This window comes from Oreochromis aureus, linkage group 4 (assembly GCF_013358895.1).
Source record: "Oreochromis aureus strain Israel breed Guangdong linkage group 4, ZZ_aureus, whole genome shotgun sequence".
NCBI classification, from domain to species: domain Eukaryota; kingdom Metazoa; phylum Chordata; class Actinopteri; order Cichliformes; family Cichlidae; genus Oreochromis; species Oreochromis aureus.
Genome location: NC_052945.1, coordinates 29,308,458 through 29,331,597, shown reverse-complemented (window position 1 = coordinate 29,331,597; position 23,140 = coordinate 29,308,458). Strand labels below are relative to the sequence as shown.

General features: G+C 39.1%; 1 protein-coding gene across 4 annotated transcripts; it reads right to left on the bottom strand.

The window, feature by feature from the left end:
• Nucleotides 1-1,738: 1,738 nt before the first annotated feature.
• On the bottom strand, nucleotides 1,739-22,762 carry LOC116326864 (choline transporter-like protein 2). Of its 4 annotated transcripts, none has more exons than XM_031748293.2 (22): nucleotides 22,586-22,760; nucleotides 15,409-15,457; nucleotides 15,244-15,317; nucleotides 15,068-15,152; nucleotides 13,583-13,667; nucleotides 12,594-12,707; nucleotides 12,433-12,493; nucleotides 10,121-10,241; nucleotides 9,890-9,973; nucleotides 9,672-9,784; nucleotides 7,872-8,003; nucleotides 7,666-7,765; nucleotides 7,372-7,464; nucleotides 6,750-6,834; nucleotides 6,357-6,619; nucleotides 6,157-6,251; nucleotides 5,918-6,021; nucleotides 5,733-5,806; nucleotides 5,565-5,635; nucleotides 5,254-5,342; nucleotides 5,076-5,160; nucleotides 1,739-2,293 (listed from the first exon to the last, which is right to left on the bottom strand). In XM_031748293.2, the coding sequence occupies exons 1-22, from the start codon at nucleotides 22,611-22,613 to the stop codon at nucleotides 2,187-2,189; spliced, it is 2,112 nt and encodes a 703-aa protein (XP_031604153.2). In that variant the 5' UTR covers nucleotides 22,614-22,760; the 3' UTR covers nucleotides 1,739-2,186. The 4 variants fall into 4 exon arrangements, with proteins under 4 accessions (XP_031604153.2, XP_031604152.2, XP_039467042.1 ...); XM_031748292.2 differs by lacking the exon at nucleotides 22,586-22,760 and adding an exon at nucleotides 17,714-18,120; XM_039611108.1 differs by lacking the exon at nucleotides 1,739-2,293 and adding an exon at nucleotides 4,338-4,613 and having other exon boundaries at nucleotides 22,586-22,762.
• Nucleotides 22,763-23,140: the final 378 nt, after the last annotated feature.

Genomic DNA, 23,140 nt, shown 5'->3' with positions numbered 1-23,140 from the left:
TAGACTTCATGAGGGTGGCCTGTGCTCACTGCCCGACAAGAATTTTTGAGGTCCACCCTGGACGTGATGTTCACCCTGAGCACATGTGACAGCCATGAAAGGGTTTGGAGAAGCCTTGGAGAACATTATGCTGCTTGTCACATTGTTCAGCATGACCAGTTTGGTTGATGGGTCAGTGATAGTGAGTCATATCCATGGAGGGACACACAAACTTCTACAGGCTAGGTAATAACACTCTGACTGCTATTAAATATTGGGATGATATATCTGGACCCAGTGTCAGACCCTCAACTGGTCCAGTGGGTCCTGGGTTCCTCCTGGTACGTGACAATGCCCAGTCTCATGTGACAAAAGTATGCAGGCAGTTCCTGAAGGATGAAGAAATTGACTCCATTGATTGGACCCCACGATCACCTGACTTAAATCCAACAGAACAACTCTGCGACATCATATTTCGGTGTTTGGAAGCTCAGTGTTGCCCTGGTCCAGATCTGGGAGGAGCCCAGGCAAGCATGTGGGAACCATACACACTACTGAGAACCATTCTTCAGCTTCAGTGAAATTTCAGCAAAAAGGACGAACCTGGCACGTCATTTTGTTCCCTCCTTTATCTTTGAATTCAGCCCTCTATAATTAATAACTGTCATTTTCATCAAACAGTGTGGCATCCTATTCCTTCCTACAAGTTTCCCCCCCAAAATTATTAATATAGATACGCAACATGATTTTTTCCCCCATAACAATCAGATATGTTTTCAAAGTGTTCCTTTAATTTTTTTTTAGCAGTGTATTCATTCAAAGTCAAGGGCATCCTGTTACCTGTTCTAAAACGCTCTGCATTAAAACATTTCCAGAAGTGTGTCTACTGGCAGCTCTCTGACTGAAGGCCCTGCCTCTGAACCGTAACAGAGTATTTTAAAAGTATTCAGCTATTTTCCATTACTGCTGAGTTGTTGATATGACTGCTAGAAAGTTGATTTTTATCAAACCCTGACAGACTTTCCCGCATTAGTCATTAGACACTTACGTAAAGTCAGCATTTACACACTACAGGTGATTTTACTGTGAATGACCTGTAGTGAGGATATGCACACCCTCTCATGGTCAAACGTAGAACAGCAGTTAGGATTTTATGGATTTCTACAAACTGTAACTATGTTTTCTAAGTTTAAAGCTAAAAGGAAAGATGTGACATTTATATGTTAGTTTTGTAAGGATTTATTCAAAAATCAATATATAGAATTTTTTTTGGGGGGGGGGAAATGGTCATACTTTCAGTTCCAGCAGGGAACAGAAAGTATGACCATTTAAGCTTAGAAAAGAAACTAACCTGAGCTTATCCCCAGTACCTGAAAGACTCGAGTCACATCAAGTCTAGCATGGATGAAACTATCAGAATGACACCAATGCTGAAATACTGGGAGCACCTTAAAGCCTTTGGTATATGAATACATAAAGACTCACATGGATTTTTATAGAAAACTATGTTTTATTTGAAAACAGTTCAGCTTCACAAAAATGACATAAAAAAAATCCCCTCATCCAAACCATTTATTTGCTTTTGGTTATATTTCCATATGGCTGCTGATAACAGGAACACCGCAGCACCAGATGCTTTAGGCAAAGTGGTATAAAAGCACTATGTATACCTGACTGCCGGGGTAATGGCTTTGGTGCCTACAAGGTTAACTGTTAATTCAAATATGACACAAGTTACACATATTTATAGATATTTTAAAAGAAAAAAAAAAAAAACAAGAATAAAAACAGATCATATTACAAAACTGTAGCAGATGACCCTTTATATGTACCTTCCCGTACTACTCAAATATTAACAGTAAAACGTGACAAAAAACAAGAATTCTATATACCACTAACATGTTTGTTCATTTTTCTTTTTCAGTTGATAAACGTGCAATCGCTACGTTTTTAAAATCCACAAAACCTGCCAGACTTCATGATGCTTTCAGCAAGAAATAAAATGTGGGAATGTGGACATTTTTAGGTCTGTGTCCAAACTAAGGTTCAGAAGAGCTTATAAAACATTTAGTAATAACCAAATTCAGCAGATACAGCTTATAACCGATGACATGCGCTTGTTATCCAACTTCAAACTCAACAAAACCCCAGCTGTCTTTAGCCCACGATCTCACCCTGCTAAGGCTTACGCTACTACATGGAGTGGTCTACTGAGCTGGGTCAGTCTTGTTCTTCTTTTTCAGGATTTTGAGGAGCTTCTCGGACATCATGTAGGGCCTCTCCGGGCTGCCGTCATTCCTCTCCAAATCCTCCACTGGAAAGAGGTCAAAGAAAAGGACATTAAACCAGCGTGAGTGCTTTTGAGGACTTGGCATAAGTTTAAATGAGCATCAGATTTTGTGATGTATATTCACAGGTAGGAAATCGGAATGAAAACCTTTCAGTTCTGCAAGCAAAAAAAAAAAAAAAAAAAAAAAAAAAAAAAAGCATCTTTTTTTGGGGATTAAACAGATATCACTGGTTAAATTGTGTTTATTAAACCAACTGCATTGCAAAACACACCGTCATTAAAAAAATATTTTAAAAGGAAAAGCTACGCTAATTTACAGTTTAAAAAAAAACAAAACAAAATTGCACGACTAAAAGACTCACCAGCATTCATTAAACAGAGACAAATGTGTTATGGCTTAGAGTGAACATAGATTAAAGTGCTTCACTGAGTGTATTAAAAAAGATTCTGTTTGCATCAACTGTAAACAATATATTAATGTGAAAAACATTAATAACGCTGTAAATTAGGCACATGATTGGCTTCAAGTTTCTATTGGCTAGTGGCAGTGCGAGCATGTTTTATAGAGGCAACACAGAGTTAGAAATATGAAGTCACCTCATAGGGAGCCATTCATTTACACAGATGTTCACTTAAGTTTCACATTTTCAATAGCCATAAAACATCTGCCAGCTTTCAGCATGCTAAACAGGATGAAGCGAGCGTCAATAAATCTCTGAGTGTGAGGTGACATCACTCGCATCACAAAATTCATACAACAATTAAACACATACCAAACTCCTGCCTGCTGTAAAGCCCTTGTGTTTGCATAAGTTGACCCTTAGTGACCTCCTTACTGACGAATAATGTCTGTTGTGGGGATTTATTTGAATTATTTTAGAAACAATCACAAACTGTATATAAAACACGAGCATGGTCACTATGACATCACCCTTTGGTTTTTGGAACCCCAACTTTTGGCCCTTCCCATCATATAATGTTTGTTTGTTTGTTTGTTTTTTTAACAAGACGTCAAGTGTGAGGGTGGATCTCTTTAAGTCTGCTAGAGTAAATTGGACCATAATTAGTAGTTTAATCATTATTCTGTACTCATCAAGATATCACACTAGCCACTGATGATGGCTAGTTTGAGGATTGCATTTACTGAGGTCATAAATATAGTAAGTAGTAGGCTTGTTTTCCCACCGACTTCCATATAACTTGAGGAGTCGCCCCCTACTTGCCGCTAGGATAAAAGCAGGTTTAAGAGACAAATGTAACTCTATTAAACTACCCTATTACATAAGCAAGTAGTTTGTTTAAAAAACTCTGGTTATAGCTTCTACAGGGTTTGGTTACCAGCTGTAACCAGAGTTTTCTTGTCCTACACTGTACTACAGTAGTGCGATTTTGTTTGTTTGTTTGTGTGTTTGTTTGTTCTTTCAATTACTTCCTAGCAACAATCCATGCTTTAGGCTTAATTTTAGGCAGTCTGCTTTACTTTTGGTTAAAATATTTGCCTAACAAGCAAAAGATCACCAGTTGGGGAGGAGACAAATTCCTAGCAGGGTTACATCAGGAGGGCATCCAGTGTCAAAATCCACAAGATCAAATATGCAGATTGGATCGCTGTGGTGATCCCTTGCGAGTAAAAGAGACACCGAAAAAATGAAGCCATGTGCTTTACTCTTAAATGAGTTTTCTAAATATAAAAAAAATAGTATTAGACTGTATTTGCTGTGAGTTTGTGAAATTCTACTGAAGACAATGTGGTATACGCTGCTGTATAAAATGCTACTTAGTGTCAGATGTAACAGTTTTAAAGACCACCAGAGGCAAACTATACTAAGCCTAGACAATCCATTTAGGGAACGTTCAATGTCCTATTACCTCAGGAGGACGCTGAAATCACTCTGAACTGAAAAACTTCCTTCATTCATTTTGAAACTTGCGGGGTTTCATCTGCACAAAGTGGACTAAAGCAAAATGCTGAATCCCTGCCATTTTAAGGCGTGGTGTTTTGTAGCTGTACTAGTATCTGAGAGAAGTTAATACGGGAGCAGATAACAGAGTCCCAGCTCATACTTTGAAAGGGTCCAAAATAAAAAGACTTTCTGAATTTTGCTCTGCCTGTAATTAAGTGGAAAATCTGAGTTTTTCCCCCCACAAACTCCTCCTCTCTAAGCTGCGTCCTCCTCATGAGCCTCCTGTTTCAGCTGGCTGTCTTCATCGTGTTGCTGCTGCTGCTGCTGAGCGTTGGGCTCAGATGGATCCTCCTCCTTGTTCTTCCACAGAATCTCACGAAGACTTGGCGACATGTAATAAGGCCTCGCAGCTGAGCCGTCATTGCGCTCCAGGTCTTCGCCTTTATCATGTTTTTGATTATTTTGTGTTAATGGGTGAACGGGAAAAATGTATGTATACACCAGGGTGTTAGAGGGCAAGTGGGAAGGGAAAGGGAAATAAGAAGGGGTGAATTAGGAAGTGAGAAACAGGAAAGGAGACACAAAAAGAGAAAGAAAGTCAAATGGCAAGCAAGCAAAAGCACCCAAAGTATCACTTCATCACCAAGCAGCAACATTTTTCAGGCTAACAGGAGCAGGCTGTTATTTTGAAATGTAGCACACCGTATTTCATGCAATTTAAAATTAGTGACAGCCCAACACCAGAAGCAAAGTGAGAAAAGTTTTCATTTAGTTCATTCCTAACATTACGCCCTTCCTCCACTGTTTTTTTTCCCTTTCACCTCAGAACCTGTTTGGACGTTTGCGTGGATAATTTAAAGTCACATACAGATGTCACAATTGACTGAGAATGTGTCACTTACAGAAACACAGGAACAGAGTGTCCACGCACATCGAGTACACACTGAAGAATGCATGGGCGATGAGGTATGAGCAAACCACCATAGTCTGACAGAGATGACAACAACCACACAAACATTATTCTTCAACAAAAGCAATGAAATGAAAAGCAAAAAAAAATAGAAATTCAGCCCTGCTTACCAGGATGGGTACCCAGTAGTAGTTCAGGGTTGGAGCTGTATTCTGAAAGGCTTTCACTCTCCCAGAGAAGAAGAAGAAGGAAAAGACCCCTGTGGAGAGAAACCCCAAAAAAATATATAAATACAATTCCCATGTATGCTACACAGTCTGAGCTGATGATTACAATTTCTATTAGCTATAAAAAACATTGCACATTATAAATCTGTGGAAGCGATCCAGTCCTATTTAATGCTCCAATTAAATCCTGTTTTAAAACATTTTTAAAAACCATAAAATAAAGAAAAAAATAAATTAACAAAAAGCAGACTCACCCAGAAGCCCAACAATGAGCAGTTTGCCCAAAAATAAAATGAAATCTGTCACTTTATCCAACACAGCCACCCTGCAGGGATTTAAAAACAGCCATTTACTCCAGTCAGCTTTATACGATTAAACATTTAACAAAATGCTTTCTGATGAGGTGATGATTTTACACTCACCTGATCACATTCCTCATGAGGAGGAAGAAGGCGTCTCTGGCAGAGGTGCAAAAGTTTTTGCCATAGATCGCCGCCTAGAGGCCAAACACACTCATTACATCAAGATAACACTTAACATTATAAGTACCAAAGCTTTTAATCATGCCAGCTCAGAGACTTGAATAAATAATGATTGAAACACGTACCATAATATACGCATTTCTGTTCAGGAACTTGACGAATTTCTCCAGACACCAGAAACAACACTTAAGACAGCACAACAGGAACTTTGCAAACTTATTTTGGGCTCCTGCGAATGAGAGCAATCAACCTTTAACAGATGTTAGACATAAATAGATCACTTTTATAGCTCGTATTCTTACAAACAGCGGACTGCAGCCTTGAGATGACACCTATATAATATTGAACATGAAAAGTAGCAAACCTTTCAGCTTGTGGTCCAGATACTCCAGCAAAACCCTGATGATCTGAATGATGGAGAGGATAAGGGAGCCAAATGCCAGAGTCCCTGTGTGATACCTTAAAAAAGTAAAGAATGAAAACAGGAAGTCCGTCTCAGGACCCAGCAAAGCAAATGTCAGAAGACAGTTTTACCAAAAGTCTTCACCCAACACAGATACAAACCTGAGAGATCTCCCGAGAGAAGAAAACACTGGGAAAGCAGGAATGTCATCTGGCTTTTTGGCAGCCCAGTAGTAAGAAGCAAACGCCCCGGCTAGGGTCATCTGTCCCAGTCCCAAGACAAAATTGGCACACCAGAAAAAGAGGAAGACATTGTAGAACTGCAGGGCAATTAGGTATTTATGGTAAGGGGTCTCTCCACCGTAGAAGGCAAAAAGGCACTTCGAGTCAGGACACTGGGCTTTCATGGGACTTGTCGAGTAGTTCTGAACAAAGACACGGTTAATTTAGTGACGCCGCAAATGTATTTCACAAATCCAAAATGTTAAATGCAAGTAACATGGATGGAAGTGAAGTGACATGAAAATAACACAAATGAAGAAGAGAAAAACTTACAGCTGGGTCACACGTTTTTCTCGAGTAGTCGCAATTTGTTTCATTGAAGATTTTGTAGACAGCTTGATTAGAAGTGGACAAGAAACTGATCAGTTCTGTTAAGGCTTACAGTCATTAACTGATGACATAAAACTGACAATTATGAGAGTATGAGTATAATAATACTACTACTACTACTACTACTAATAATAATAATAAAGTATAATATTTATGCTCCTCTGTTTTGATAGTTTTTTTTGTTGATGAATGCAGTGAACGTTGATCATGCATACTGTGCAGCTGCATAATCAAACTTCAGCCTTGGCTTTTAATGTGGATTTAACAGCCCTGTTCATCATCACAGCACATACTCTGTGTAAAGTGTCTTTGTCAAAACTGTTTAATTCATAGGCACATTAATTTTTTAAATTCACATCCACAAAAACAGTTAAAATTCTTCAAAGTTATTCTGACAAGAACATAACGAAAAGTACAACTGAACGGTTTTCTTTTCTCACCATGCAGTTGGGCTGGTGGTTAGAAACCAGGATAACGGGCAAAGAATTAAATTTCTCTCCCTGCATTTTGAATAGAATCAACCCTAAATAACAACACCACCACGAACCATAACTTGAAAGGATACACAGCAGTTACTCCCCAGTAGATAATGACCACAGCCAGGAGGAGGAACGTAAACAGTGGGTAGAAAAGGGAACAAAACATATGTCCAATTGCTCTGAAAACAGGACAACAGCATCAACGGTAAAGTCAAACGCAAACATCTACCTTCACAGTTATGTATCAGGTTCTTTATCTGCACCCTTAGTCCAGCACTTTAATTCGTTATTGTGAGTCACTCTAAAATAAACAATTTAACATCTAACTTTCATTGATCTGTTTCTCTTCTACTTGCTACAGCTCTAAAATGAAGTCTGACCTGCTGGCTTCTTTAATAAGAGCAATGGCAATGAGGATCCTCTTCCAAAGGAAGATGAGCAGCAAAATGATGATGACCTCCACAATGGCTAGAATAATAACTACATTAGGAGATAAGAGGAAGAAAACGAGAAAAATCACATGAGTGTCTCAGTTTTAGATCAACATATCTTGAATGTGGATGATAATCCGTGGATGTATACTGACTGAAAGCCAGCCAGGTCTGTCTAATTTGCAGGTAGACTGTGAAATCTGTCTGGAAGCCCAGATCCTGGATAGTCACATTAGCACCGGGCTCTCCTTTCAGGGCCGCATACTCCATGTAGCAGTGGAAGATACCTAAACAGCAACAGGAAGCGCACAGAAAAACTGTAAAGCAGGTGGCAAAAGGGGCCTTTCTTTGTGATTTCCTTTTGGGTTTGTTTCCCTACAGATGAGGAGGTCTCTTTCCATTCAAGAGTCAGTTACAATGATAACTTTCACATTTACCTCAGCAAACCTCTCTCTGTCCCCCGCTGAGCCTGAAAAAAAACTGTCTTCTATGCAGTCAATAAAAAAGCTAACTAAGCCACAGAAACACACAGAGAAATGTAAGATCAAAGGTCAATGGGATACTAGATCAGACTTAGGAACATTCTTACTATATTTGCTGCACATCATTTTACAGTGATGTTTATCTTCGCATTAGCCTACACATTATTTTTTGTGCCATGCCATTGTGGATAAACCTCTGGTCACTGATGGGAGATTAAGCTAACAGACAGGCTGCCACCGCTCTGAGATCAGTTACAGATCATGTTTTGTGGGTAAACAGAGTTACTACTAGCAAATAGATGAGCTGATGGAGAATAGACAACATCAGCACTTTCAGATTAATGTATCTGAGAAATTACTTGGTTGAACAACTGCAAAATCCAACTAGTTGTTTTGCTAACACTCTGCATTTGATTTTCAATTCCAGTCCTTCAGAACAGATTTGTTTTGAGTCGACAGTCTTATGGTCGTGTGTTAAAGCCATAAAAACACATATTTGCATTGCATTTTCTTTGACTGCAAAAGCAGTCTGTCAGTGATTCTCCAGTAGTACACTGTAGAGTAGCAAGCCCATATGGAAAAGATATATATAAATCTTATAAAGTTTGTATCTGTCTTGTGTGAAACAGATATAAGATCCCTTGAAAAATTATATAATGAAACTTGTATGTTTTGGATACTTACTAAAACAATACATGAAAGTAATGAGAAAGTGGCCACTTTCATGAGTAAATCATATAAGTTTTTACTATTTCTTTTCCATATGGGAGGTAGCAAAGATTGAAGGTTACGTGGTTGGTAGGAGGGGTAAAAAAAGAAAAGCTTAAAGCAGTTAATATAATTACTTTTTGGGACACTGAAACTGAACTTGCCAAGTGTGAACAGCACTGTTTAGAAATACTTTGAGGTAAACTGTCAAATGATCAACGACTTGGCAAGGATGAATAAAATTCTTTTCCCACACTAATGAACGTGTTTTTTAATATACACTTGGTGTGCACATGCAAATGTCAGCTCAGTTTGTTTTGGCATGCAACATTTTTTTTCCAGCGGTGTGTCTCATATTGACACTGTATGATTTTAATTTACCTTGTAGTGTGAACAGATCAGGTTAGGATATGTTTTTCTTCACACTCAACTAAATTCTATTTGAATAAAAATGTGTCATTTAACATCACAGCTGTCCTTGTGGGTCAGCTCACTCAAACTTTGCGTCTTCCTTTCATGCAAATTCTTTCAGTTTCCATTTTTTCACACTGACTACAGTTTTCTGACAACAAGGAAATCAAAAGTTACCAACCCTGCATTAATATTCCTGCTGTGGTGAATACTAGTGTATTCACTGTGCATGCTCAGTTATACTGACACTCATGATTTACTTACTGACCGGCTAGTCTGGACCTGCTTTCTGGGTAGGTCCAGATTACTAGGGCATTATGAACCATGATGACATTTAATCCACTTGTCCCTTACCATATCCTATCACCGCTACCAACATGCCAATCATGATCCAGACCATGATCCCTGCCAGGAAGCGGAGGAGGATGAGGAAGAGGAGGCTGATGATCATGGCAATAGCCAATCCCCTGCAAAGAGGAGGTACAGTCAATTTAAGGAAAATCTCTTTTCAATACAAACAGAACTGACAAGAAAAGGATAAAAAAAAAAAAAAGGGAGAGTTTAATACTTACAAGAGGATCCAGTACCAGGAATGTGTGAAATCCTCAAAGATTTTCATCACCACCTGACGAGCTTCCATTACCACAGTGGCATTCCTGTGGAGAGAGCCCCGTGTGTTTATCCATTTGAGGAATTTCTCATCGCACATTATCTGTAGTGGCAGGTTGACACAGGCCAAGAATATAAGTGACACAACTAAGTGAAATTAGTTGTGTCACAAAATTCCACTAATGTATACTCACTGTACACCAGCTATAAGATCTTTGGCATTTCTAATTCCATTTCCATCATTAAACGTTGAGCTGTTTCCCACAGTTATCACATCGCCTTTCTTGCCCAAAGCTGGGAAGCACCTGCGGGTGACTGAAAGAAAAGTCGAGAAATGTGTAATTGTGAAAATACGAAAACAAAAAAAATGAGATTTGGTTCCCTACATGTGTAAACAATGTCATTTGAAAACTATTAAAAATAAACCTATTATATCTTCCTCACATTCTTTAATACATTTACTGTTCTAAAGGTGGATGTTCACATTAATCTCAACAGTTCAAAACTTCAGGCTCGGCTTCCAACAGATTTTTCTTTTTTAACTTTTGGCTCATTCAGGTATTCCTAGAGCTGGGCGATAGAACGATAACGATATGTATTGCGAAATAACTTTTGCTCGATAAAAAATTAAACTATTGCGATAGACCTCATCTCTCTTGCGCTCTTGAAAAAAAAAGAAAAGAACAGCCAATCCAAATTAAGTAGCGCAGAGCCGAATCAATCACAGCCGCAGCGTCACGTCACGTGACTTGTTATGTACAGCACAAGTGCCAAGCCGCATGTGTGTATTTGTTTGGGAAGCAGCCAGCCGCCGTGCCGCCTGGGTAATGGAGGAAATGAGTTTGCCGACTAGAGAAAAATCAACCGAGAGCGTGAGCGAAGGTTACCGAAGAAAAAACAGATGATGGTTCCAATGCCGGAGAGATTGTCGAACGGAAAGGCCACAGAAGTTCCATAGTGTGAAGGTATTTCAGCTATTTCAAGTCTGACAAATAACAGAGTAGCGCGCACTGTAAATTGTGCCGAAAGCAAGTCTGGAAATACAATAAAGCGGTGCATGCTCAATCTCTGACTGAAAGCGCTAATTCGTCATTCGGCTTTTGTCAGACTAAAGTAACTGTTAAAACTGTTTGAAAAGCTAAGCTATACAACAAGGAGAGATTGAGAATTTCCTTTTAGTTCTCAGTTTATTTGATATTGACAAAAGTTAGTCAATTTTGTCTGTTCTTCTGTAAAACGAACTAAGATTTATTTTTAGAATTAATATTTTGTTTCTAAGTGGAACTGACAATTTAGTCTGTTTTGTTTGTTCTATTTTGAAACTTAAACGCTTTAGCGGCTGCCTTTTGTGTAGTTTGCAATATTTGCCTTTATTTATCTGAAACTGAAGTCTCATGTTCCTTAAGTACATCTGCCCTGTTGAACTTATTATGGGAAATAAATATTTAAATCAAAACAAGCTGCTAATTATTTCAAATATAGTTATTTGGCTTATATCGTGATATATATCGTTATTGCCTGAAATGAAAAAAACATATCGTGATATGAAAAAATCTTATATCGCCCAGCTCTAGGTATTCCTAATATGGTCCTCTGAGGCGTGGCTATGACCACATAAGCCCCACCCCATCAGCTGCTCAAATTTATTGGGTATGATTCACAACCAATCAGAAATAATCTGGTTTATAGGGATAGTGCAACCCCTCCATTAATCAGCCAAACCCTAAGGCCTAATATAAGATAAATGTGAATTTGTTAGAACTGTGAATCTGTGGTGTTCTGTCAAAACAACTGTCAAATCTAAAAACAGACATAAACTTAGAAGTGTTAAAGTAAAGATCTTGATCTTTTGATCTCAATCATCCAGTTAAGGAAATCCAAAAAGTTGATTCTGTTCATCTGGACGTAGCGTTTTCATAGGGGAAACGTTTCGTCACTCATTCAAGTGACTTCTTCAGTCTCAGCTGACTGCAGGTTTCTCCATATAAACAGTACATTTGCACAATGACTGAAACCAAACCACTGAATGAACAATGGGCAGTGAGGTCAGTTCTTTGATCATTAATATGTAAATTGTCATGACCATTGATCAACAACTATTGATCAACAACCACTGATCAAAAACCATTGATTAAAGACCATTGATCATTGAGGCTGGGAAACCTGCAGTCAGCTAAGACTGAAGAACGCCACATTTTCAGCTAATAGTAAATAATTTTTGGTCATATACCAGATATTTGTTTAACTATAGTAATAAAATATTTTACAATTCTTCTGCCAGGAAGGAGTGCAGAAAAATGTGAATGATGTGTTTGTTTGTGTGTGTAAATCTGATGGGGGGCAATCTTCTCTGATAGCCTTTTTGTAAAGGTCAAAGGTCATGACTCATGCAATGATACTCTAGTAGAGTCCAAAAACAAAATTCTAAAACTAACAAGGATTATTCCACTGCCTTAAAATTTTTTTGAAAAAGAATCATTTACACATATTTAGAGATTCTACTTACAGGGTTTGCTGGGAAGCAGCATTGCAGGACAGAGACGTTGGCTGAGGATCTGTGGAACACCCTAAAAACACAGTATATCCAAAACACATGTGAAGGTCTGCAGAAAACATTCGGATATATCAATACCAGAGATAGTACAGAAGATTTCAAGTACAACTCACCATTGTGTTGGTCACTCCTTCTTCGCAGAAGTTTTTATAGTAGGCAAAGTCACTACTGATAGCGTATGCACTGACTAATGTCATGAACTTTTCAGGACACTTCTCCACACACATCTAAAGATGAACATGGACAGCAGGACAGTCAGGCCACATTCCCATCACAAAAAGCAGTCAAACAATTTTTTTTAAAGGAAATAATGTAATAACAATCCTCCTTCAGCTTGTTCTTGCTGCCTCTTTGACACAAGTGAGGTCTACAACCTCCCAGTCCTTTGCTGCACAGGGTTCTAGTTATCGTTTTCTTTCAGACTGCAACTCCCATCTTGGCCAAGTATTTCACCAGTGTCTTGGCAGTTTTTCGGGGGTGCACTGTTGAGAGTTCTTTCCAAAGTCTTTGGATGCTTTCATTTTGTACCACTGGCAGGCTTGTTTTGTACTGTGTGGCTCTCTGAATTTCTTGATGATACTTCTCAGTCTAGCCTGTGATATCTGGAAACGCTGTGATAATTTTGTATATCCATCTCCTGCTTTATTAGCATCAATAATTCTTTTTTCAAGCTTAAACTGATTTCATTTGAACAGTTCAAACCACATGTTGAAGCTTTTTCTATAAAAATTGGGCATAAATTGGAATAAAATCCTCAGTTTTCAGTTCATTTCATAGGCTTTGAAGATTACAAAGCATATCATTGCACAGCAGTGGTTTGTGCTACGGCTCAATTTTTATTGAGGTCAGTTTTTGAAGGCCTGGTCTTCTTTTCTGAAATAATTCTGTTATTGTGTCAGAATCAGAAATGTATTCTTTCTAAAGAAAACCTGCTGGTAGGGGGCTGGGAGAGTCACTTCTATCCTCATCTGTAAACAAAAGCAAAAGGCAACTCTGCCCAAACTCTACACTCAGAATTTTAAGCCTTCACAACAAAGGACATACTGTAAATAGTGTTTTGTTTTTTTTAAAAATAAACATTTATAAACAGGGGAGTTGGCACCTGTGTGGTTGGGCACTGGAACTCCAGCAGCACCATGGGACTGGCACACTTCATGATGTTGAAGTAGAACAAAAAGGGCTTCTTCCTGTTGCAAACAAGAAAAAGAAAGTTCACAGAAATGTACACTAATTTCTGACAGCGGCTGAAAATGAGGTGCTAAACGTTTGCACTGAATGATAAAACAAGAGATGGAAAAAAACCACAGCACAGGCTGATGGTGCCAAAACTGAAAGGGCATCAGGATGATTATTATTCACTGTTATTGTCCAGAGGTCCATGCAAATTATGAGAGACGATTAGAATTTACATGTAGTCCTACATGAATGAACCAAAGAAACACATTATATTAAATAACATGAATTCTTTCTGTGGACAGGGAATTGACTTTGTATGTAGTATGACTAATTAATTAATTAAAATTAAAATAAAAAAAAAACATGCATTTGCCGTTTTATTTTACACTGTGATCAGTGTGTCCTGGCTTGCAAGTGAGAATATGACTGGAATACTACTCGACATGGAAACAATGTTTCATACTGCTTCATAAAGTCTTGCACTTCTTGTGAATTAATTATTTTTTTCCAGGGACAACACAATGCTGTCACAACAGTGTGTGCAGGGTTAATTCACCTACACATAATAGGTACTTTCCAGTTTACTCTTACACATTCAAAAAATACATGGTTTGGCTTTTAAGTACAACATCCATACTAATAATACCAATACTGATGCACAATAGTAGCAGGTAAAGAAATCCAAAAAAGTTGATTGTGTTCAGCTGAGACCGAAGAAGTCATTTGGATGAGGGAAACGCTACGTCCAGATGAACAGAATCAACTTTTGGGGAACTCATTTAATGTAAACATGCCAGGAAAAACTTCAAGTTAACTTATTAGTCAAAACTGATTCTATTAATGTTCCCTAAATAAGTTAGCTAAGCTTTTAAACCAATCATATATATTTACAATTGATTTTATATAACTTTTTAGATGGTGGTACGCCAAAAAGCCTGAGGAATCTAAAGTTCCACCCAAAACTTTTGAGCCACCCCTCATTTCTGCTTCCAAGCAGCCAGACTCTCTCACCACACCTGATCATTTTCAGAGAATTGTTTGCTAAGCCACTTAACACTGGCCTATGAACCATCAAGGCATGAATAGGCAACTAACATGAAAGAGACAGGCAAAAATAAATCAATATATGTATCTTTAGGCACAACACACTAAACACTTGTTAGAGTTGTACAAACTCTGTCTTTCGTCTAATATACATCCATGTATGTTTACACATTTCAATAAACTGTTACAAATATTTCTAATGTTCCTAGCGAGATTTTTTTTTTTTTTTTTTTAAATGAGGAATGACTCAAGTTAGCAGGGCTGTTGGTGGGTGGGGGAATTTATCTCATTTTTACTAAAATAATGATATTGTTCTGAATCATTCAAAGCAGAGACAGTTTTATCTATACTTTGGAATGCAACTCACTCGAGTGGAGTGCCAACCTGCCCACAGAACTGGCCTCGGCTGTCTGTGGGGTAGATCACCTTTCTTGGGTCACCCTGGGACCAGGCTGGGTTAGAAAAGAAGGAAAAAAGAGAGATATAAAGGTTATGAAACTTGCTTTCAGTTTGGATATTTGTGATTCTGTGTTGTCTCCTTACCGAGTATTCCCACTGCAATGTAACCAAGTATGGCAATAATGAACAGAATGCAGCAAACAATGTCTGTGCAGCCCCTACAGTGGAGAGAGTTCAAATGGTTAATGGAGTCCTCTGTAGTCATCTGCACAGTGTAATAGCCAGGGGTAAACCACATCTCTGTCTCACCTGTTCTGGATTGGGCCCCTGAAGTTCGGGTCATGCTTCCTGGGCTCACCTGCATGAAAGGAGAGAAGTGCATTTATCACTCAATGAGCTCTTAGCATTGTGGCCTCCTGAGAGGTTTAACCCTTTAAAACCTGAACCATGAAATAGCTGCCAAAAATCTTGAATTTTGATTTGAATAATGGAGTGTTCGTTGAAACCTTTAGGCAAAATATATCAAATTTTAATCGGCATATATATGAGTTTTAATTTGTATCACATTTGCTACATAAGGCATATTTTTGCAATTTAATCATTAAAAATATGTCATGTAATTCATATCATTTTTTGAGGGTAAAAAAAAAAAAAAAGTCACGCTGATGATGTAGAAGTCACACACAAAAAACTCACAAAACACATGTATCAAATACAATATGCTGGGCTTTAAAGGGTTAAGAAAACATCTTTATAATAGCTGCTCAATAATTTATGTTAAAACCAGAGCTGGATCAAGGACATGGAGCAGTGCACCAGAGTCTTCCTCCCATTCTTCTCACAGATGACTTTCCCTGAAGGCCAGACACGCCCAGAAACTCATCAAATTCCTCCCTGCTGACTAACCAGGAGCTCTTGTAAAACTTATAGTAGAGCAGGAGCAAACATCCCATGTGAAAAGCCACCAGCGGAGCTAGTATTGTTATTTTAATACAGCTCTATGTCAAAACAAAGCTATCATGCTCATCAGTAGACAAACACATCTTCCCAGTTCATAAAATGAGCAAACTTTTTTCTTTTGTCTAAATATCATTAGATTACAACATGCTGTCTCTTACAATAAGGACTAGGTTTTCTGTTCTTTCAGCTGAAGTTGCAGGTTTAAGCAAACACTTAAGCTTGCTCCAGGTTATCTGACAGTAGTGTGTCTGCTATCTAAGCAAATTTCACTTTCCAGTTCCAGTCCAAATTCTGTAATGGTTAATCCACAAGCTCTTTAATCCAAATGATGTTTTTAATGCTAAATTGTAACAAGAAGCACCCCAAACCTGACGCCAGATGTAAACAAGGAGCCGACCTGACAGTGAGGGTTGGTGCTTCAGTGGGGATATCCTGGCAAATCCTCCTTTCTTAAACTTAAAATAAGAAAAATTTACAAAAGCTCAATTGGAAAGTGTTTGCAGCAGTCTGGGCAGAGGGCTCTTTTCCCAGACACTTCTATAGAACTGGAAATGTCTTTTGTAACCACAGTTTTAATGTAGCAGCACGCTAGCTTCACGTTTCATACTGTCTATGGTTTTTGGTGTAGCAGCTTTGAGCTTTAACTCATCCTTTCAGCCAGCTCTCTTTCTTGTCTTACACTCACAAACAAAAAGCGGTTGGTCTTTCACAGCCAGGGATATCACCTTTCTATGAGATTACAAAGAACTATCTGTGAAACAGTGCTGAAGGAGGCAACTTCAACACTCTCACCTCCCATTGTTATGTTGCTGACCTGATCAGTGGGTCCATCGCTTTGCTTTGACTAAAGAGTTAAAAAAAAGGTCAGCATTTCAGTGCAGTGCATAATCAGCCTGCGGTATAAAAACAACGTTTGTCGAAGGAGGGCAGTTTGGCTCATGCTTAATGAAAACTTAAATGCTATTAGCTTGCGTTGGGAGGGACTGTTTGCTGTTGCCATTACTGTGACAATTATGCCACAAAAAGACATCTCCACCAGCTTCAGGCCTACATCATAACGGTGCCCAGACATACAGATCAATAATGTGTAGCATATGGAGTCTTGAAGTATAGACAAACAACAGCTGTGATGACTCTGAAGTATGTGACTTATGAATGTAGTCAGTGGGGTTATGTTGCAACAAACATTTACAGCCTTTTGAAGAAGTCACCAGTTCCTGTTATAGTGAGCGTAGGTGCTGTATTTCACATGTGTTCTGGTATCTAACTTCTAACATATTTCAAACAGGTTTAGTTTTTTAACTTTGAAATACACAGATTAAGTCCAAGAAAGAGATCTGCACCTCTGGTGGTTATCTATATTCAACCTTGTAACAATAGTGCAGGAGAAAACACTGATAAGAGACTTGCGTGACCTCCCACACCTGTATCACTGTGCACACACATCCACTGCCGACAGTGGCGCACAAACACACCCCTATTCTCAAGGCTGCCGCTGACACTGTCGCTGCATTTTCAGGTGTGAGCACTTATGCACTATACAAAAAAGGCCGATCTAAAGATTACTCAGTGATCACCAGCGTGCCTTAGATTCTTTTTCTTTTTTTTTAAGAGTGGCTAGTTGAGGCAAAAGTAAAGATAAACAAGTCAATACCGTTCTTTCCATAATATTCTCCATCCTCAGGCATGTTGAAATTCCTTCCCGGGCAAAAATGTTTTTCTCCTTCTTTTCACAGCTCCTTTATCTGTTTCACTTCATCCACCTTTCCTCTCTGCTGCCACAAATGACTGAGTAAGGGGAGAAGCAAGTATGGTTTGGCAGGAAACCAGTTCAACCTGTTCCTGAATAGCCGCACAACAACCAATGCTCCACCCAACTTATTTCACATTCCCATCCCCGCACAGCTCTCTGTTTATCCCGAAAAAAAAGCAGCTTCTTTCCGACCTGTGCTCCCCCTTGATCTCCCCCTACAGTACCTCCCCAGCACTTCCAAACATGACTTCTGTCGACCTGCTTTTCCCCTCTTGTTTCCGTGTAAAGTTGCAGGCAACTTTAACTCATCTACAGAGAGGCTGGAAGTAAAAGAAGGTGTGGGTGTGTGAAAGAGTAGGAGGAGACTAAAGTTCATTTGTGTATGTGATCAGGAACATGTGTTTGCAGTAAACAGAGGAGGAGTTCTCCATCTGGGGGTGGTTTGCGTAAATGCTCTCGCTAACTCAATTCAGGTGTTTGGGATATTTATGGCTGCAAAATGGTCACCTGCAGCGATGTGACAGCTCACACCAGTGTTGCGGAAAAACTAAAATAGTATATATTTCCTTCCCATGGATCTACTGCACTGGGGGCAGAGGGAAACCCAATAAATCTTACAAGCTTTCATTCTTGGTGCCTGTATGATTTTGGTCTCCACTTCTGTTTGTTCCGACAGCCCAAAGCAATCAGAGCGTGTTAAACGAACTCATCATTTTAACAAAGAGTCCACAGACAGACTAAATGCCACGAATGCTTTCCACAGACACTCACAGAAACCAGAAAAAAAGGGAGCTGTAATGAAAGTTTCCATCCAGTCTTTTCTTTTTTTTGGCTAATGTTACTGCACAAGGGAATTATCACTGCAAGCCTTTGGTTTCCTGTACTTCTCTAAACAGCAAAAACGCGTTGCAATAACTGGCACGGCGACACCGATCCAGCTCTTTTCCTTGGAAACTGACTTGAGGATTTAAAATCAAGTGTGATGGAACTGGTCGAACAGTCATGTGTAACTCATTAGAAATGACCTCCATCTGCAGACAGCTGCTACTACACATGGGATGATGCAGTGAGGGAAATGAAGAGAGCACATTTTTTATTTGAAGTTTTAATCTGATAAATACTCTCCAGTGTGCTGCAAGACACACTAGCATTTACTGGAAGCATAAAAAAGTATAACATTTCCCACATGTAGAAGCGCTCTAACTTACTAATGAAAGGCCATGTTGGTTTTTAATGAACCTTCACAAAGAAGTTTACAGTCCAATCTGCATTACTGTTGTGACTGAAGCTAAAGCTCATGTCTTCCATTGTTTCTGCTCAGCAGCATTTTTTTCTTCAGGTGAAGCATTTACTCTTTAGTGTGTCCCGACATTCCTGAGCTTCCCTGTTTTATTTTCTTGATACCTGCCCACGCATCCTGGAGTTACATGAAAGCTTCTCAGAGTGTTTTCTAAGGACATTCTGACCCTTTGCAGCACAAAACACACAAGTGGAGCTATATTTTTATTTATCAGCTGACTGATATACTGGCTATTCATTTAGGACATTTCCTAAAATAAGATTTTACACTTTTATTTTTTGGAAACAATTCAGTTCTTTCAATTCTATTTGTTATAGCACCAAATTAAAACAACACTTCACCTTAAGGTGCTTTATATTGTAAGGTAACGACCCTGCAATAATATAGAAAAAACCAGGCAACCCCCTATGAGAAAGCACTTAGTGACAATGGGAAGGAAAAACTCCCTTTTAACACGAAGAAACCTACAGCAGAACCAGGCTCAGGTGTGGCTCCATGCTGTAGTGATTAACACATTTGCTAAGGAAGTCAAAGGTTGCTGGTTCAATTCCAGCTGGAGACAAAAATCCCCTTTAGGTTCCAACATAAAACCAAAGACAGAACTGCATGCTGTGGTAAAAATGTAGTTTGTAATGTAGTAAAAAGAAACGTAACCCATACACACTGTGAGAGTTTGCAACCTGTGGTGACCAGAGACCACGGAAAGTAAATGATAGTTGACCAATTGCCTGATTCCAGTGTGTATGCAGCTTTTGGGCTTCAAATCTGATGCACATATGCTGATCTCAATATTGGAAACACTGCCCATCTTTAGAGTTGTTGTTTGGGGTTGCCACTACCCACGTAGGTTCTCTTTGGGTACTTTCTCTGGTTAGATTCATTGGAAAATCTAAACTCCCTGTAAGTGTGAGTGCATATGGTTGTCTGTCTCTCTCTGTGTTAGCCCAGCAACAGACTGTCCAGGGTGTACCCTAGATCTTCCTCTATGGTGGCTAGGAAAGGCTCCAGCTGGCATAAAGTAAAAATAGATCAAATGTTCACAATAGCTTGTCTTGCTCTCGAGCTGCATAAATGTTACCAAGGGCTGCCGCTGGTTGCACTAGCTTAAAATCCTGAATCTAAAGGTCACAGCCCTTCCTGTCTGTGTCCCACATGTCTGTCAGTACAGAAAGAGGGTGTGGATAACTTCAGTCCAAGTTTAGATCTATTTCCGGTATTAAAGAAAAAGCAACACAATGACCACACGCAAAAATGCAAGCAAGCTGTTGGATCCTTTGGGAAATGGTTGCAAAGATTTGGACTCCACTTTTGCAAGAGAAGTGTTTCTTTTGAAAATTGCAGTATTTTCAGACAGCAGCTAATCTTTAAGCTCATCAAAAATGAGCATTTGAACAATAACTTTAACTACATCTAATGATCATATCAACTCCTATTCTCTGCTGTCAGATGCAACGGAGAGATTTCTGCTACAGATATGATGCAAAGTGAAACCCACACACTTAATTTTAACTGAAATTTGTAACACTTATCCAGAAAATCATCATTAAAAATACCACCAACTGACAACAGTAAGTCTCTATGAAACTGTTTAAAATTTTGTTTATATGACATGAACACTCAAGCACAAATTGGCACAATGTCCTGTGATGGTAATAACAGGAACTGTGAGTGAGATTAAGGCGTGATCTACAAACACAGACACTGCCAGGGAGAATAAATACAAGACCACAGCTCAGTTTTTACCCAGTAACTCACTCTTAGTGCCTCACACTCTCGCAGTTCACAGCAGCTGACAAAACCACAAACCTGTTAGCAGAGTCACATAACACGGATTGGTCTGCAAGGGTATGATCATGCACCGTTCAGTGGAAACAGAAAGCTGCAAAAATAGAAGTATTTTTATTTTGTTTGGGGTTTTTTTGTCAATGCAGCACACAAAGTGAAATGAAAAGAAGGTGAATGGATGAAATGTTTCCCAAAAAAATCTGAATGTAGTTTCAGCAAAGTCTAACATGACATGACGGAGAGATCAGGGGGGCATGGAGATCAGGTTTCGAACTACACTACTAAATATGGCTTGTAATTACGCCTAACTTGCACCAGGGCGAGGCTGCATGGTTGCTTCAGGTCCTGTCATTGAGGTTTCTTCATATACTACAGCCTGAAATTACTCCAACGCATAAAACTGGTGGAGATCCTATAGTGCGTTCTGACATTTTCTGCCACATGGAACATGAAGGTTATTGTTCTTTTCTTCTTCTTTTTTTAGTTGTTTCTTTTAACTGGTATGAAGATTCACTGAAAGACATTAAAGAATTCGAGAGGCTGTAGGCATTCTTACTCACTTTCGCAACTAACTACACTGAGCAAATTCACATTATACAAAAAGGCACACACACATACACAGTATTCATTGCAATCTGTGGAAGGTAATCAATTAGCCATCATGTGGCAAGCACAGTGGGAAAGGGTGTGTCCAGGGACGAGCAGGAGGAAAACACTAAGAACTGCAAGCAGAAGTATCTGGCCTCGCTTTTCATTCCTCCCTATGATCATGTTGATGATAACAGTATAAACTGCAAGCTGCATGTGAAGAGACTGGAAGTTTGTACAGAAGGCACATTGTTATTGATCCAAAAACAAACTATGAAAAAAACACCTCCCTGCATAACTTTTTGTTTGTTTGTTGTTTTTTGTTCGTTTAAATCACTCTTCGTTTCATAGAAAACCACTTCGCCTGTACTGATTTCACTGAGCAGAAAGCTGTACTACAATCACTGTTATGTGCAAGAATAAAAACACATTTTCAACAGGTATTTTGGGATAAGTGGGGGCATAATTACACCCACATTACCTGATTACGAACTACAACAGCCAAAACAGAGAAGGACTGATACTGTATTCGGGTCAATAGTTGGAGTCTGCGTGTGAAATGAAACTAAAGATAGCCTTCCCAAAGCAGACTGAATGCACTCGGTGGACAAATTGAAACCCTCTTCACTTGTTAGAGGAATTTTCTAATAAGCTGTGCTCTATATGCATCCTGGGTTAGCTGAGCTGCCTGCCATAGCAGTCTGAGGAATGTGGCAGCAACTGGACAAGCACAACACAAACTGGGGCATTGTGCACCCTGACAATATAGCAGCATATTTCAGGCATCCCGTGTTTTCAAAACACAACCGCAGAACAGGGCTCGTGTGCCGTAACTGAAAACGTTAACTCAGAAGTAAAAGCTAGCTTGCTTTGCGTTAGTTTGTGACAATACACGGGTTCGACACCAGAGAAAGTGCTAACTTGAAAAATTAAAAGTCGAGAATGAAGAAATGTACTTTGTTAAGCAAGGCTGCTGAGACCATTGTGAGACCTACTTTCGCCGCTCCAAAAGCACAATAAAACTTGGTTTTACATTAACAGCCGATAAGGACTTTGGACAAATGAAGTGAGCGTCTCCGTTTTACACTTTAAATATTTACCGTATTTCGATTTCTCTTCCAGTTCCATGATTATGGAATGTTTCTTCTGGACCACAGATGCTCACGTACGATCACTAAAGCGCATTTCCAGCCCTGACAGACGTCCGTGTGCTGCGCTTCCCTCAACTTGCTCACTTTGTATAAGTCCGCTCCAAAATCTTGTCCGTTCTGCCAACGTTTAAAGGGGGATTTCTCAAAGGAGAGCGTTGACCAATGAAAATCAGGGATGCCATGATGGACAGGGTATGCAACCAATCAGATGCCGAAGGCGGGAGTTTATGTTCCCAGAAACTGTGTTAATGTCTGGTACCGTTAGTGATACAGGGCTTGTTCAGTCTATAACAATGCAGCAGATGCGGTTCATCTCAATATTTAACGAGGGCTTGATGATTTGTTTGGATATTATTACCAATTCACAGCGAAAAAATCATATTCATTGGACCAGAATGCAGCAAAGCAATGACATAGCATAACTTTCATTGGCCGATGAAATCCAAGACAACATTAATTATAAAAAGCAATTTATTCATTCATAATTCAACTTACAGGCTTAAC